Source organism: Maylandia zebra, linkage group LG13 (assembly GCF_041146795.1).
Source record: "Maylandia zebra isolate NMK-2024a linkage group LG13, Mzebra_GT3a, whole genome shotgun sequence".
In the NCBI taxonomy this organism is placed as follows: Eukaryota; Metazoa; Chordata; class Actinopteri; order Cichliformes; family Cichlidae; genus Maylandia; species Maylandia zebra.
In genome coordinates, this window is record NC_135179.1 from 34,832,355 (window position 1) to 34,849,918 (window position 17,564).

The 17,564-nt window shown below is 41.7% G+C and overlaps 3 protein-coding genes across 3 annotated transcripts in view; 1 reads left to right on the forward strand and 2 right to left on the reverse strand.

Annotated features, from left to right (window-relative positions):
* Window positions 1–4,798, reverse strand: part of zswim8 (zinc finger, SWIM-type containing 8) — a 65,574-nt gene extending 60,776 nt beyond the window's left edge. Inside the window, exon 1 of the mRNA XM_076891953.1 lies at window positions 3,221–4,798. Coding sequence (XP_076748068.1) covers window positions 3,221–3,398 — 178 coding nt within the window. The 5' untranslated portion in view covers window positions 3,399–4,798. The remainder of the gene's footprint in view (window positions 1–3,220) is intronic.
* A 7,968-nt stretch (window positions 4,799–12,766) lies between these two features.
* LOC143421840 (uncharacterized) lies at window positions 12,767–14,636 on the reverse strand. Its single transcript, XM_076891955.1, has 2 exons — window positions 14,217–14,636; window positions 12,767–13,333 (listed from the first exon to the last, which is right to left on the reverse strand). The coding sequence occupies exons 1-2, from the start codon at window positions 14,474–14,476 to the stop codon at window positions 13,063–13,065; spliced, it is 531 nt and encodes a 176-aa protein (XP_076748070.1). The 5' UTR covers window positions 14,477–14,636; the 3' UTR covers window positions 12,767–13,062.
* Window positions 14,637–14,700: 64 nt separating this feature from the next.
* LOC143421841 (uncharacterized) lies at window positions 14,701–16,564 on the forward strand. The gene is made up of 2 exons (XM_076891956.1): window positions 14,701–15,115; window positions 15,998–16,564. Exons 1-2 carry the CDS (start codon window positions 14,856–14,858, stop codon window positions 16,266–16,268), a joined length of 531 nt encoding a protein of 176 aa, XP_076748071.1. The 5' UTR covers window positions 14,701–14,855; the 3' UTR covers window positions 16,269–16,564.
* Window positions 16,565–17,564: the final 1,000 nt, after the last annotated feature.

Consider the following 17,564-nt stretch of genomic DNA (forward strand, 5'->3'; position numbering starts at 1 on the left):
CCGAGACTGTCCAAGCCGGGGCTCGAACCGGCAACCTTCCGATTACAAGGCGAACTCCCAACTCTTGAGCCACGATCGCCCCAACTAGCCCTTTACAAGCTGAGCTCTGTTGGATACTAGAGAAGGTTTAAATGCCAAAAAGACTTCAGGATGTTCCTTCGTCCACCATTTAAGCTCATGTCAGCAGCAGAAATACAAGTTAACTTTAATTATGTTCATAACCCACTGAACTGTCAGCATATCTGCTAACAAGAAACTGTAGCCTCACTGTATTTACGTGCAGCACACTGTAGAAGTGGCTAGCACTGTCACCTCACAGCGAGAAGGGTCCCGATTTGAACCCAGGGTGTTAATGTCTGAACTGCATTTTCTTACGGTTCAGGGCTTTTCCTGGTACTCTGGTTTCCTCTCACAGTCCAAAGACATTTATTTTAGTGTAATTGGTGATCTAAATTGACTGTAGAGGTGAGGTATTTAAAGTCCTTGAAGTGTATATATATATATGCACGATCTGATATCCTCGTGTTGGTGTTGTTCCCAGATCATCATACTAAATGTTGTTCCAGGATCAACATTGCAAGTGACCAATCAGAATGTTGTGACGTCATACTTTTGCGACTTCAGGAAAAACCGGCGTAAAACAAAAAACTGTACTTAAGCTGCGAGAAACCGCCTCTGTCCGCCGATCAACGGACCCTGACCCTAACCCTTTAATAAACAGTAAGCAGAATTGATATTGTCCTTGCAACATTGGAATTTCATAAATGCACGAATGGCTTGGCGCGCAAAAGAATAACGTCACAACAATGTGATTGGTCACTTGCAATGTTGAACCTGGAACAACATTTTCATGATGGTCTGGGAACAACACCAACACGAGGATATCAGATCATCCATATATATATATATATATATATATATATATATATATATATATATATATATATATATATATATATCAAAGTGGTCTCTAAATGAATGCTTATTTGATAAACACCATATAAATGTGGTTACACTAAAATACACTTCAAACACTCAATCAAGACTTCAGCATTTAAGAGAAGTGGGTTAGAAAATGGCTTAAAGTGTTTCTCTAAGATTGTGTCTAATAACTGTCACAAGCCTCATATCTTATTTAGCATCTCATTCCATTGTTGATGACCCACAGATTTACCTACCACTGAAACGTAAATCTGTGAGTCCTCTGAAGGGTTTGCTAGATTGTTTGGAGGATGTCAAGGCATGGACGGCTTTCAACTTTCTTAACTTAAATGCACAGAACACAGAGGTCATTGTGTTTGGTCCCTGTGACCACTATGACTTTGGCCCTTTATAAATGTATAAAAAACCCTTTGTGAAGAACCTAGCAGTGATTTTTGACAGTATGAAGTACAGTATGTTTGACACACAGATTAATGCAGTTTCTTTCATCTCTGTCTGCTTGCAAAAATGAAGCCATTCCTCTGTTTTACAGACTTTGAGAGAGCTATCCATCCTTCATTTCGCCTGACTTTTGTAATAGTGTCAGACTCAGGTGTCAGTCTGTCATCAGGTAGCCGACTGCAGTTGGTCCAAAAAGCTGCAGCACTGACTGGCACACGCAAGCGAGACCATACTAGCATCCTTACACTAGCTACCAGTTAGTTTTCAAATTGATTTTAAGATTTTATTATTCGTTTTTAAGGCGTTGCACGGGTTAGTCCCCTCATAGCTTTCTGATCGCTTAAATTGGTACACTCCTGCAAGATCACTGAGGTCTGCCGTTCATATGCTCCTGGCTGTCCCTAGGTCCAGATTAAAGCACAGAGCAGACTGGGCCTTTGCTGTAACTGCTCCTAAATTGTGGAACAAACTGCCCTTTCACATCAGGACCTCTGCTGTGAAGGGACACTTTCAAGTTTGTACTACTTTTATTTGTCTTATATTTTACTCAAATCTTCTCATTTTATACTTCTTTTTCTTAAATCTTGTTTTGCTATTTTTATCTCTTGATTATCTTAAATGTACAGCACCTTGGTCAACTGTTGTTGTTTTAAATGTGCTATATAAATAAATTTGACTTTTTTTCCTCATTTGTCTTAATATCCAGCATTTGTGTAGTATTACTTTTGGACAAAAAAGTTTATCCACAGTGTCATCACTTCCTCAGATACAAGACAAGCACAGTTTAGACTTCTGCTGGTGCTTAACTGCAGCACACAATGCAAAGGTGTCATATGTGAGTGCTGGCAACCCTTTAAAAAACTACAGCTAAAACAAGGAGAGCTAAGACTACAACTGAGAACAATTCCACATTCAGACCATGAACAGCATAGACGTCAGAACCATTCAAAACAAAAACATTGCTCCTGATGTGGCTCACGCAGTGCCTCTGTAAAATATAGTGGGTTGGTGTGAGAGGAGAGCTGACAGCTGGAAACTGAAGACATTATATTTAAGTTTCTATGCTGCTTGTTAACTGCTGTTTGATATTAAACACGACAGAGTGTTTGAATTTGTTCTCACATGTTAGCATTTTGCTCATGCATTTGTTTGGTGCTTACTAAAAAAAGTCTAAGCAGGTCAATAAAACTTCTCCATGGAGGAAGAACCCTGCCATCTGTATGACTATTTTATTACAAAATATATAGATAGTAAATATATAGATAGTAATGCGAGAAAAAAGTAATTGAATCCTTTCCTGAAAGCAGGACATTTAGCAAAATCAGAACTGATTTAACAGAATTTTTTCAGCATTTTCAAAGACATTTGGAACTTTCTGTGCGCTATTAGTTTAATCAGACTATATTATTACAATCTAATATCAGATTGTCAGATTCAAATTTCATGACCGATCAGCAATAACATCTTGGTGCTTAGTGATAACAAACCTTTTCTTGTAATTGTATTTTAAAAGTCTAATCAAAATGTTTACTTTAATCTGACAGTGCAAAGTGGAACTGACAGACTGCTTTTCTTCTATATGATAAAATATCAACTGAATTAACAGGTTTTAAAAATTACTCCACAGTTTTGTTTCTGCTTCAAAAATTAATTTGCATGATTAATTAACAGTATAGTTTATATTATAAGATATCATAGCATCAAATGCGTTTCCCAGCAGCAACAGGTAATACTGCTATAGTACATTTTCAAGTATGTATAATGAATGGAAGCACATTGTGTGTGTGTGTGTGTGTGTGTGTGTGTGTGTGTGTGTGTGTGTGTGTCCCTCTCCGACCTTTAATCTTGACAGTGGGGGAGTTGGGTCCAGCAGACTGCTTCCTCCATCCCCTCCAGTTCTGACAGAGGCTCTCGGCCTCCGAGATGAAGGAGCAGAGAGAGTCTTCTTCGAATCGGTCCGAGTCTTCAAAGGAGAACCTCTCCCCATCCTCCCACTCGGCAAACATCAGTTCCATTACATCCACTCTTAAAGAGGTTAGGAGTCCCGGGACAGCGATTTGAGTCTACGGCCTTTCTGCCGTCTAAAAAACAAGGGGAAGCCCGACAAACAGTGCCCACAGCTCCAAAAGAGTCAGTCTGAACACTGGGGGAGGGGAGACCACTAACAACCAAATCACTGCCGAGAGGCTTATCGCCTCAAACACATACAATTTTTTAAAACAATGCTTTGAATAGTCTGCAAAAAATATATACAGCACAACTACAATTAATATTTGTCTACGTAGCTATTTGTGATTTCAGTCGGCATAAGCCACTGCGCAGAGGTGAAGCTTCCTTCCACACTTGGATTCAAAGCCAAAAACTCTGAATAGTGAAAAGTCTTTGACGGCAACTTTGCCGCTGAGATGCCCAACGACTCAAACTCACAAAGCAACGTTCCTGTCAAAAGTAGAAAATGAAAAACTCTCTCATCATAGAGCCACGAATAAGAATAGAAAACAGAGGTTAAAAAAAACGCTTGTTGGTGTAAATGTAAAGCCTCGTGAAGTCTCGAAGCGGTTTCGTTCATCCAGACGTCCTACTCTTTTCAGGCATTTAGCTCAACTCACACTGGGTATCAACATTAACTACTGCTGCATTATAACGATCCTGAAAGAGTCTTTCTCACAAGAAAGAAGATGTCAAACACCCGTGGTGTTAATATTGCAAAGTGTCTTCTCTGTTCCTCGTTTAATGAGCTAGTTTTAATGTCATTTTCATCTGCAATGGAAATAAGAATTAGCTAACGTTAGCAGATAGGCTAACAAATGCCTACTTGGATACTATAAACATGTCATGCGCTGTAGACAGTTAAACTACGATTAAATATCGTTTATATTTCCGACTACAGGCTTATTTTGCTCGATTTACCTTCGCTGTGCTACCTTATGTTAGCTATATGTACTAGCATTAGAAAGCTAACCTCCAGTCGGCTAAGTTCAACTAGCTTGAATAGCTGTTTGTTTACATTTACTGCTGATGTTGTACACCTTCCGCACATTAAGGACTACATACTTTCTTACATCGCATATCTTCCGGACTTAGGCATATATCTAGGTTACGCTTGTTTCATATTATGATCTAAATCCACGCTCTTAGCATTTTTTTCCGTTCTTTGTGCTGATATTAGAGGCTCTGTCTGACGTAAAAGCTGGCATATTCCTCAGTCAGATCTGATGAAGAAATTCAAACGAGTCCTTTAGATAGCTCCCTTCGCAACTGTCACCAGTTGTCCGTCTTAAAATCCTCTATGCCTTCAAATGACACCGGGATATCAGGATGATTTTTCCCTTATCCCACTCGTCAAAGCGTTATCAAAGTGTATCAACCTGTCTGCCGGGGGAAGATGGCTCACCTCTTCTACAGCTCCTCCTCGATCAGCTGATCACAGCTTCCGGTTGCCAGCTCTAGAACGACACCGCTGAGCCCGTTGCTGTAGCTCGGCTGGAGAAGCCTGCTGTGAGACGAGGCATTAACCAACTCGATACAGTTAAGCATAATGTATCGAGTATATCCACGTGTCATACTTAATCTGGGGTAATCAGTTTTGTCACTAATTAAGCCACTGCCTCCAAATTAATTATGCCACCACAGCCTCCAAACTTCAAAAGCCCGTTTTGTATTTGACAGCGAAGCTACCAGCAGCATAGTACTCTAGGGCTGGGTATCATCACTGATTTCTAGAATCGATTCAATGCCGATTCACAAGGTCCCGAATCGATTTGATCCACGATTCGATTTAATTCGATTCAATTCGATTTGAATCTGGGAAATTTTGACAGCCAGAAATATTATAATTCAGATCAGTACATTTACATATTTTTGTATCTATAAAAAGGAAGCTGACACACGCAAGACTTTATCAAAGGTGTGAGCATCACAGCAGATGCCTTTGTGTCAAAGTAGCTGAGGATAAAACACAGAAAAACATAAAGGTGATTTTCCTGGCCTGGGATTTTATAAAAATATTCTGCAGTACATCAAAAACGAAAGAAAACCATTAATCAACAATGAACAATACAATCAACAATCAACACATGAACAATACCTCTGAAATTACAGAGGTTTTATCAGAGACACGGCTAAGCGTTTTGCATTTTGCATAATTTTAAAAAGTTTAAATTTGTTCAGCATTGAATGGCAGAAGTTAGGTTTTCTTTTTGGAAGTATATAAAACGGGAAAAAAACACGTCGGTGAACAATTACTATTCTAAATGAATTATTATCCGTTATTTACCTGTGATTTATTATTATTATTATTTTGTTTGGTTTTTTTTAGCAATTCTTTACCACAACAGTTCACACTTGTTCTATGAGCCTCTCTGTAGGTTTCTTAGGTCTGGTAGACCTTCTCAGTATCTCAGACATTGGGGAAGGTGAAGGAGGCTCACTGTGGTGCTCAACAGGGTTAGCACCTCGTTGTTCAGTTCCAGTCTCTGTGTCCTGATGTTTAACATCCTGTGTCTTTAACAGACTTCTCCGGTTTCTTCTTAACACTTGTCCATTCTCTGTCTGAACAGCAAACGATCTGGGCCCTACTTCACTGAGAACTGTTGCTTTTTTGTCCCAGAAATCTGGACCTGCAATCCTCACAACATCTCTTTCCTGAAGCGGTTCCAGACGCCTTGCAGTTTTGTCATAAGATAAGATAAGATAAGATAAGATAAGATAAGATAACCTTTATTAGTCCCACACGTGGGAAATTTGTTTTGTCACAGCAGGAAGTGGACAGTGCAAAAGTTATGAGGCAAGAATTAGAATACAATAAGAATAAATACAGTACACAACTGTACAGAATAGAATAAAATACTATATACAGTAGAATAAAATAAAATAAATATACAATAAGATAAAAAATAGAATACAAATACAAATACTATATACAACTGAGTAAAAATACAACGATGACAGAAAGGATTATTGCACTTAGTATTATTGCATATGTATGGATGTGTGTGCTTGATCAGTTAAAGTCTTTATTATGGAGTCTGACAGCAGTGGGGAGGAAAGACCTGCGAAATCTCTCCGTCCCACACCGTGGGTGCTGCAGTCTCCCACTGAAGGAGCTGCTCAGTGCTGTCACAGTCTGCTGCATGGGGTGGGTCATAGTTCATTTTCTGTCTGTGCTTGAGTTTCATCCTTTTGTCGGTCAGCTTGTCGTCATGTGCATTGTCATTTTCCTTGGAAATGTGTGGAAGTGTGGTGCGGAGCTTGCGATGCATGAGTAGCTCAGCAGGTGATGCCCCACACTCCAGGGATGAAGCTCTGTAGCTTAGCAGAGCCAGGTAAGGGTCGGTCTTACTGTCTCTTGCTTTTTTGAACGATCTCTTTACTATTTGGACTCCTTTTTCTGCCTGTCCTCTCGCTTGGGGATACAAGGGACTAGAGGTGATATGTTGAAATCCATATTGTTTTGCAAAGTCACTAAATTCTCTACAGTCATATTGTGGACCATTGTCACTGATGACACACTGTGGAATTCCATGTCTGGCAAAAAAGCCCTTCATGTGTGTGATGACTGACTGTGCTGATGTACTGGAAAGCTGTGCCACTTCTGGATAATTAGAATAGTAGTCAATCACCAAAATATAGTCCTTGCCATCCAGATGAAATAAATCCGTGCCTACCTTTTGCCATGGTGCAAACTCTGTTCTGTACATTCTAATTCCGTTGTTTTCATTCAAACTCTGTTCTGTACATTCTAATTATGGCCCGTCTAGGCGCGGCCAGACCACAACATAAAGGGTGATCCATCCCCGTCCAACCCCCAAGCAGCACGTCACACACTTAATATTTTGTGACAGTGATTTATTTACAACAAGGTGCAGTTAAACAAAGGAAGGGAGCATCATAACTTCAGGGTGAACCCAAGGCCAAAACAACAAACAAAAGTAACCTATCTCAGGAATAAACGCAACTTACCTACTCAAAAAGAACTAAACCAAACGACAATCACTTTCCTCCCTGCCTAACAAAAACAGGAGAAAACTGATCAACCAAAAAGGCGGTCCACCCCTACATGCTCTTACATTAACATAGTATGACACAGTGAACGGTCTGCCGGTTGGGTTGGGCCGAGGATGAATGAATTGGCAGTCCCTGGCGGTCTCTTCTTATCCGCTGCCTCCCAGTCGTCAGCCAATCGGTGTGATCCATCCACCCTAGATGCACCAATCCCGGAGGAGCACCTGGACACTCAAATTCACACACAATTACGGTCACAGTCGTAACACCCCCTTTCCCAAGAATTAACATTACCCCCAAAATGTTTAATTCAAGGAGAAAGTGCTCTAGACAGGGTGTCAGCCAATACGTTATCTTTCCCTTTCTTGTAACTGATCTCCAAGTTAAAATCTTGCAATAACAAGGACCAGCGCATAAGTCTTTGATTGGAGTTGCGCATTTGGGAAAGAAACACCAGTGGGTTGTGATCGGTAAACACCTGCACAGGCAGCACACTTGACCCGACATAGACCTCAAAATGCTGTAACGCAAGGAGTAAGGCAAGAGCCTCTTTTTCAATGGTGCTATAATGGGTCTGGTGTCTGTTAAACTTTTTTGAAAAGTAGCAGACGGGATGATCTACGCCGTGATCATCTTCCTGTAACAGAACAGCGCCTGCGCCACACGAGCTGGCATCAACTTCTAGTTTAAAAGGGCGCTCAAAATTCGGCGCAGCTAGCACTGGTGCACTGCACAACAATGCTTTGGCAGATTCGAATGCCACCTGACATGCTGGAGACCAAATAAAAGGCTTTAAGGGGCTAACAAGATCAGTTAGGGGACTAACCACATCAGAAAAATTTCTGCAAAACCCTCGATAAAAACCGGCCATTCCTAGAAAACGACGCAGAGCTCTTTTTGTCTGCGGGACAGGAAAATCAACAATGGCCTGTACTTTTGCAGCAATAGGGCGTACTTGCCCCTGTCCGACCTGTTTCCCTAAATAAGTAATGGTGGCTTTACCAAACTCACACTTAGAGAGGTTTAATGTGAGAGAAGATTGACAAAAACGTCTGAACACCTCAGAGAGCGTTTCCAGATGTTCTGACCATGTTGGAGAATAAATGACAATGTCATCCAAGTATGCCTCACAGTTTCTCACTCCAAACAACACCTTCTGCATCAGACGTTGAAATGTTGCAGGTGCGTTTCGCAACCCAAAGGGCATTACAGTGTATTGGAGGAAATGATCTGGAGTTACAAATGCGGAGACTTCAGAAGCTCTGGGGGTTAACGGGACTTGCCAATACCCTTTTAACAGATCTAATTTAGTGACGTATGTAGCTGAGCCGACACGATCAATGCAGTCCTCCATTCTGGGGAGAGGGAAAGAATCCGGTTTTGTGACTGCATTAACCTTTCTGAAATCGGTACAGAAACGTGGGGTGTCATCTGGTTTAGGCACCAAAATACAGGGTGAACTCCACGCACTGTTACTGGGCTCAGCTAACCCATGTTTAACCAGGTATTCGACTTCCTGTTGCATTAAAATCCGCTTGGTTGGATTTACTCGATAAGCATGTTGCTTTATTGGCTTATCAACTTCCACAACGATATCATGAAAGAGCACAGACGTCTGCCGCGGATGGTCAGAGAAAAGCAGCAAATTAGCTTCAATCAGATCAAGGATATCTTTGCGGGCGGAATCTGACAGATGCGACAGGAAAGATTCTAAGTTCTCTAACACTTCTGAGTTTCGCAAACGGGCCAACGGCATACAACTGCTCTTGTCATTCAAGTCATCATCTTGCAAAACATACAATGGTGGTGCCGAACACACAGAGACAGGCGCTACGGGAGAGGTTTTTTCAGCTGCCGCATCCTCTCTGGAAACATAGCGTTTAAGCATGTTAACGTGGCAAACCCTCAGTTTTCTCTTTCGATCTGGGGTTTTTACTGCATAGCTAGTGTCACTTATCCTTTTGTCCACCTCATAGGGACCAGAAAACTGAGCATGGAGGCTAGACCCAACTAAAGGAAGCAACACCAGAACTTTTTCACCAGGAGCAAAATGTCAGACCGCCGTCTTTTTGTCATACCGGGCTTTCATGTTGCTTTGTGTTTGTTCCAAATTGTCACGGGCCAACTGACATGCACGGAAAAGACGCTCTCTAAAACTGCAAACATAATCTAACACGTTATGTTCGGCTCGCTGCGACTCGGATAACCACTTTTCTTTAAGCAGTCGCAGGGGACCGCGCACAGTGTGTCCAAAAACGAGGTCAGCCGGACTAAATCCAAGGGATTCCTGAGTGGTTTCTCTAACAGCAAAAAGCAAAAGCGGAAGTCCCTCATCCCAGTCTTTACCTGATTCAAGGCAGTATTTGCGCAACATGGTTTTTAGGGTTTGATGAAATCGTTCCAGTGCACCTTGACTCTCTGGGTGATAAGGGCTGGACGTTTGATGTGTAACTTTTAACTCCTTCAAAACCTGGGCAAACACCTTTGACATAAAGTTTGTTCCCTGATCAGTTTGAACAACCCTGGGTAACCCAAAAGTTGAAAAGAATTTCGTGAGGGCTTTCACAACGTTCTTTGCCTTTAATGTACGTAATGGAATTGCCTCTGGAAAACGAGTGGCAGCGCACATTACCGTTAACATGTACTGGTGACCTGATTTTGTTTTTGGCAACGGGCCCACACAGTCCAACAGAACTCTCTCAAACGGCTCACCCAGCGCTGGAATCGGGTGAAGAGGCGCTGGCGGAATCGGTTTATTTGGCTTTCCCACTACCTGGCATGTATGACACGAGCGACAATATTTCACCACATCTGATTTTAGTCCAGGCCAAAAGAAGTTACGTAATACACGGTGATACGTCTTTTTGACCCCAAGATGTCCAGCTAAGCAGGTGTAACCCCTGGTCAGCTTCTCTTTCCAGCGCTGTGTGAATAAAACTCTCTGGACTCGAAGTGGGTAGAGCTCAGGCGTGATTTATTCCCCTGCAATAACATGGGACATGAATAACCATGGGTTTCAGCAACAGGATTCCGCCCAAACACAGCGAAAGCTTAATTGCTACTAACTATAGGCTTATGATCGTATAGTGGAACTCTTAGTTTTCCCAAATAAATAAAAACAAATATTGATTGAAAAATAAAATGGCAACAATACTTATCACGGAAAATAAAATAGAAACATTACTGCGTTGTGGTTTAGATAACAAAAGAAAAATTTATTCACTTAAATGCACATTCATGTAAATATAAATAAACCAAAGCCAAAATTCCCTTTTACGTACAATAGTAAATGGAACAATGCTGCCATCTACTGGGCAAACTTAATAAGCAATATGTCTTAAACAGAATTAGCCTGCAGCTCAACCATATACATGTTTCAAAGTACACATACCTGCAATAACATGGGACATGAATAACCATGGGTTTCAGCAACAGGATTCCGCCCAAACTATTGAGAGAAGTTTCAAAATTATTAGACACGACAGCCTCCTCTAGCTGTTAGCCGCTAGCTCCACGTGTCCATTTTTCTTACCGTCTAATCTATTAACTGCAAAACACGGTCATAAACCTGAAATCTACTCAAATACTACCGTATGGGCAGTTCATGCAGTTAGTGCACTGTCATATTAGCTTCAATGAGGATTTTCAAATATGTTTTAAACTCATGCTCTGTGAGAGCGGACGGAGAGGAACTTACCACAGCGAAAGCTTCATTGCTACTAACGATAGGCTAACGGTGTGTTCACACCGAACGCGATGGACGCGAATAGAGCGTCAGGTTTACATGTAAAGTCAATGGAAAGGCGCGATGACGCGCGATTGCGGGTCCCGCGAAAATTCGGAAGCAGATTTGCGTCGCGAAAACGCCAAAACGCGTGAAACGCGCGTCAGTGTAGCGCGTCTGGCGCGTTTGACTCGCGAATAAAACCACGCGCGTGAGTTTTTGTGTTGCATTTTGTGCATACGCGCGTTTCGCGTCTACCGCTCGAGTTGGAAAAATCTGAACTCCAGCGTCAAATCGCGCCGCGACAACCAATCAGGAGCCTGGTGACGTGGCTGTTACCTAGGTCAAAGGGGCAGATCCAGCCAAAGCCTTTCATACTTCAATGGAGGGGAAGGCTAATCAATGCGGTAGCAAACAACTCGGAGCTGTACAACACCAGCTGCTTTCAGTACCGAGACAGGAATAAAAAGGACCGAGCTTGGAGGAAGATATGTGAAGAGATCGGGCAACCTGGTAAGTTCATTCATTTCTCTTTTGAAAGTTTTCACTGACCCGGGGAAGCCGCACAAAAGCTAGCAAGCCACCGCTATTTTCCCACTGACGTACAAATACCGTTCTGCTTTTATGCATGTTGTCATTTAGGAATATATTTTATTGTTTATTAATAAACAGCACACAGTGGTCCCGCTGTTCATCTGTCACTGCTTTGCTTTTTCGCTGATTTTTTATTGCACAGTACAGCATTGCATTCTGCAGCCTGATTGACAAATCTCCTGCGCTTGCCAAATTTATCACGTTTGGTTTTGATAACCTTCGCGTCCAATAGAAAAAACAGCACAAAAACACCCATAACTATGAGCCTCATTCGGAAATAGACACCTGCACCGTGAGGGAAAAAGGCGCACGAAAGTGGCGGGCAGATGAAGACAAACCGCGGCATAATAATACTTTTACGTTTTGCAATCTACAAAGGTTTGCACTTTGAGAATCAATTGTGAGAACTGTGACCAGGGGCTAGTTATTCTGAGAACCCCTGCAATAAATGAGGGACCACTGTCTACTCTACGATTATTATATCCAACCTGTTAACATTTAATACTGTATTGATAGAACCAACTGATTCTGCAGCAGAGCATCCCCAGTCCCTGAGCTCCTGCTGCTGCACCCACAGATATGTACAGCAAGCACTGATACCTTTTTAGTCGGTGGGATTGCCTGTGATCACCTTTACTAAATATCTACAACCAATCTGATTATATCCTGTTATTGTTTTTTTTTTTTTTTCAATGTTGAAATTAAAATCTAGTAGCAGCCTTCTCATTTCTTTGTGTTTTGTGCTGTTTTACAGGCCCACAGAGGAGGACGGCTCCGAGGCAGATGAGGGACGGGTCCCAGGACGGTCCATCGGCGGTGGAGCTGGCCATCCTGGAGTCCCTGAAGAGGCCACACCAGTCTCCAATGGAGCATTTCCTCCTCAGCCTTGTTCCTGCTCTGGAGAGCAGCTGGTCCTTTTTATTCCTGTCTCTCTGTAAATTCTTATATTTTATATATTTATGTTTAATGTTTTTCTGTTTGAGACTTTTAATATTATTTCAAATAAATGTTTATAATGACTAATGTCTCAGTTCTACTACACAGCAAATGTTGGCACACGACTTGACACATGTAGAATTTATTTCATATTAAACTAATGACAAAATATACTGATACAGTGGGATGCAGAAGTTTGGGCAACCTTGTTAATAGACATTATTTTCCTGTATAAATCGTTGGTTGTTACAATAAAAAATGTCAGTTAAATATCATACAGGAGACACACACAGTGATATTTGAGAAGTGAAAAGAAGTTCACTGGATTTACAGAAAGTGTGCAATAATTATTTAAACAAAATCAAGCAGGTGCATCAATTTGGGCACCACAAAAAAGAAATGAAATAAATATTTAGTGTATATCAATGTGTGTGTCTCCTATATGATATATGGGGTGCCTTTGTCTGGACGTGCTTCCCATCCAGAGCTGCACAGCACAGAGGAAAGTTCCAGCGCTCCTGGAATCCCTCTGTGATGGACCGCCAGTCTCCAGGTGAAGGCACAGCCATGAAGTCGTCCACTAGACAGTCCCAGATGGACGTCGCTACCTGGGGGGTGATCTGGCTCACCGTGGACACACCGACTCTGAAACTGAACGCGATGGTCCTGAAGGAGTCCCCGGTGACAAGGAACCTGGACAAAATTGTTCAAAATCAGTATTATGTGTACTGCAGTTACAAAATACATTATTCAAATTCCAAAATACTTTTGTGATGTCAGATTTAAATCACAAAACTTAAATCTTACATAAAACCTTTTGTAATTATAAGGATAATTACAAAATGTATATTAGATAATATCTAAAACAGTTGTGTTTTGTTTTAACTTTAACATATCATAATTTGATTGGTAGCAACTTTTGCCACTACAGTGAGCCAATCACTCACAATTCCTAAACATGTCAATCAGGTAGGAATGAAGTGAGACATTAATAGAAATAAAGAGTTGTGTGTTGACATGTAGCCCTTTCCTTGCTTAAATCATTAATATTTTTGAAAAATTAATCTGTGATAAGACAGCTTATCAAGATAGAACCATGTAACTAGAGATGAACCAAACTGTTCAGTTTTATCTAACTCTGTTTTAATAAAGGCTGTGACCCCTGCTATAGAGTCTGACAGCTGCAGGGATTATATACAAATATTCAACTATCCCAGAATTAAACCAGGTCTAAATAAAAAGGAGTGAGTATCACTACAAAGGTTAACTCAGTGGTCCTAATGCGTTTGATATCAGCAAACACCGAGCGCATACATTGATGTGACACCACAGCCATGCTATCATTGCAAACACTGATAACAGCATAAATCGAATTAAATCGGGACTTGATGAGACCTTCTGAGTATCACTAGAAATATTATAAAGAGTCGTCTCTGTACCACAGTTTGCTTTCAGTAAACACCGACAGCATTCACTGTTAGCATAGCACATCCATGTTAGCAGTGTATAACTGGATGGATTAGCATATTAGCACAGATATCAATAAAGGACTACCGTATTAAATAGTTTTACTAACCTCAGGCAGACGGACAGGCGCTCTGCAGGTGGGATTGAGCGCCTGTAGTTGGTGTCTAGGCGGGCGATGCTGGGACCGACGAGGGAAAGCAGGTCCTCAAACTGGCCGACGGTGATAGCGCTGGAATCGGCCGTCATCCAGGCGCAGCTCCTGGAGCAAATGGTGAAACTCACCAAACTGCTCATGCCTCTGGAGGACCTGATGGACCCAGGTACGGCGAGGACGTCTTTTACGCTGCTGCTCTGCTCTCCACAGTACATAGAGAAGGGAGACTCTCTCTTCAAGCGCTAGCTCGATAGCTGCCATCTTGCAAAGATACCGGTCTGGCACAACTCCCTCCCACATTCCTCCCACATTTCCGGTTCACGCGCGTCAAAATATCATGTTCGGTGAACGGTGTGTTCACACCGTTACGGTGTGTGAACACCGAACGCGATGAGACGTGAATAAAACGCCCCAAACGCCCCTAATTTGACGCGTGTACATTCGCGTCTCAACGCGTGTCCAAGAAAAATCCATCGCGCGTCAACGCGCGTGAACCGGAAATGTGGGAGGAATGTGGGAGGGAGTTGTGCCAGACCTGGTTTTGCAAGATGGCAGCTATCGAGCTAGCGCTTGAAGAGAGAGTCTCCCTTCTCTATGTACTGTGGAGAGCAGAGCAGCAGCGTAAAAGATGTCCTCGCCGTACCTGGGTCCATCAGGTCCTCCAGAGGCGTGAGCAGTTTGGTGAGTTTCACCATTTGCTCCAGGAGCTGCGCCTGGATGACGGCCGATTCCAGCGCTATCACCGTCGGCCAGTTTGAGGACCTGCTTTCCCTCGTCGGTCCCAGCATTGCCCGCCTAGACACCAACTACAGGCGCTCAATCCCACCTGCAGAGCGCCTGTCCGTCTGCCTGAGGTTAGTAAAACTATTTAATACGGTAGTCCTTTATTGATATCTGTGCTAATATGCTAATCCATCCAGTTATACACTGCTAACATGGATGTGCTATGCTAACAGTGAATGCTGTCGGTGTTTACTGAAAGCAAACTGTGGTACAGAGACGACTCTTTATAATATTTCTAGTGATACTCAGAAGCTCTCATCAAGTCCCGATTTAATTCGATTTATGCTGTTATCAGTGTTTGCATGATAGCATGGCTGTGGTGTCACATCAATGTATGCGCTCGGTGTTTGCTGATATCAAACGCATTAGGACCACTGAGTTAACCTTTGTAGTGATACTCACTCCTTTTTATTTAGACCTGGTTTAATTCTGGGATAGTTGAATATTTGTATATAATCCCTGCAGCTGTCAGACTCTATAGCAGGGGTCACAGCCTTTATTAAAACAGAGTTAGATAAAACTGAACAGTTTGGTTCATCTCTAGTTACATGGTTCTATCTTGATAAGCTGTCTTATCACAGATTAATTTTTCAAAAATATTAATGATTTAAGCAAGGAAAGGGCTACATGTCAACACACAACTCTTTATTTCTATTAATGTCTCACTTCATTCCTACCTGATTGACATGTTTAGGAATTGTGAGTGATTGGCTCACTGTAGTGGCAAAAGTTGCTACCAATCAAATTATGATATGTTAAAGTTAAAACAAAACACAACTGTTTTAGATATTATCTAATATACATTTTGTAATTATCCTTATAATTACAAAAGGTTTTATGTAAGATTTAAGTTTTGTGATTTAAATCTGACATCACAAAAGTATTTTGGAATTTGAATAATGTATTTTGTAACTGCAGTACACATAATACTGATTTTGAACAATTTTGTCCAGGTTCCTTGTCACCGGGGACTCCTTCAGGACCATCGCGTTCAGTTTCAGAGTCGGTGTGTCCACGGTGAGCCAGATCACCCCCCAGGTAGCGACGTCCATCTGGGACTGTCTAGTGGACGACTTCATGGCTGTGCCTTCACCTGGAGACTGGCGGTCCATCACAGAGGGATTCCAGGAGCGCTGGAACTTTCCTCTGTGCTGTGCAGCTCTGGATGGGAAGCACGTCCAGACAAAGGCACCCCATATATCATATAGGAGACACACACATTGATATACACTAAATATTTATTTCATTTCTTTTTTGTGGTGCCCAAATTGATGCACCTGCTTGATTTTGTTTAAATAATTATTGCACACTTTCTGTAAATCCAGTGAACTTCTTTTCACTTCTCAAATATCACTGTGTGTGTCTCCTGTATGATATTTAACTGACATTTTTTATTGTAACAACCAACGATTTATACAGGAAAATAATGTCTATTAACAAGGTTGCCCAAACTTCTGCATCCCACTGTATCAGTATATTTTGTCATTAGTTTAATATGAAATAAATTCTACATGTGTCAAGTCGTGTGCCAACATTTGCTGTGTAGTAGAACTGAGACATTAGTCATTATAAACATTTATTTGAAATAATATTAAAAGTCTCAAACAGAAAAACATTAAACATAAATATATAAAATATAAGAATTTACAGAGAGACAGGAATAAAAAGGACCAGCTGCTCTCCAGAGCAGGAACAAGGCTGAGGAGGAAATGCTCCATTGGAGACTGGTGTGGCCTCTTCAGGGACTCCAGGATGGCCAGCTCCACCGCCGATGGACCGTCCTGGGACCCGTCCCTCATCTGCCTCGGAGCCGTCCTCCTCTGTGGGCCTGTAAAACAGCACAAAACACAAAGAAATGAGAAGGCTGCTACTAGATTTTAATTTCAACATTGAAAAAAAAAACAAAACAATAACAGGATATAATCAGATTGGTTGTAGATATTTAGTAAAGGTGATCACAAGGGAATCCCACCGACTAAAAAGGTATCAGTGCTTGCTGTACATATCTGTGGGTGCAGCAGCAGGAGCTCAGGGACTGGGGATGCTCTGCTGCAGAATCAGTTGGTTCTATCAATACAGTATTAAATGTTAACAGGTTGGATATAATAATCGTAGAGTAGACAGTGGTCCCTCATTTATTGCAGGGGTTCTCAGAATAACTAGCCCCTGGTCACAGTTCTCACAATTGATTCTCAAAGTGCAAACCTTTGTAGATTGCAAAACGTAAAAGTATTATTATGCTGCGGTTTGTCTTCATCTGCCCGCCACTTTCGTGCGCCTTTTTCCCTCACGGTGCAGGTGTCTATTTCCGAATGAGGCTCATAGTTATGGGTGTTTTTGTGCTGTTTTTTCTATTGGACGCGATGGTTATCAAAACCAAACGTGATAAATTTGGCAAGCGCAGGAGATTTGTCAATCAGGCTGCAGAATGCAATGCTGTACTGTGCAATAAAAAATCAGCGAAAAAGCAAAGCAGTGACGGATGAACAGCGGGACCACTGTGTGCTGTTTATTAATAAA

Bases quoted from the DNA above. Each gene is read 5' to 3' on its own strand.
- LOC143421840 (XM_076891955.1), bottom strand. From the start codon at position 14,476: ATGTACTGTGGAGAGCAGAGCAGCAGCGTAAAAGACGTCCTCGCCGTA. The intron at 13,334-14,216 runs GTTAGTAAAACT...AATTTTGTCCAG, and splicing joins CGCCTGTCCGTCTGCCTGAG to GTTCCTTGTCACCGGGGACT.
- LOC143421841 (XM_076891956.1), top strand. From the start codon at position 14,856: ATGTACTGTGGAGAGCAGAGCAGCAGCGTAAAAGATGTCCTCGCCGTA. The intron at 15,116-15,997 runs GTTAGTAAAACT...AATTTTGTCCAG, and splicing joins CGCCTGTCCGTCTGCCTGAG to GTTCCTTGTCACCGGGGACT.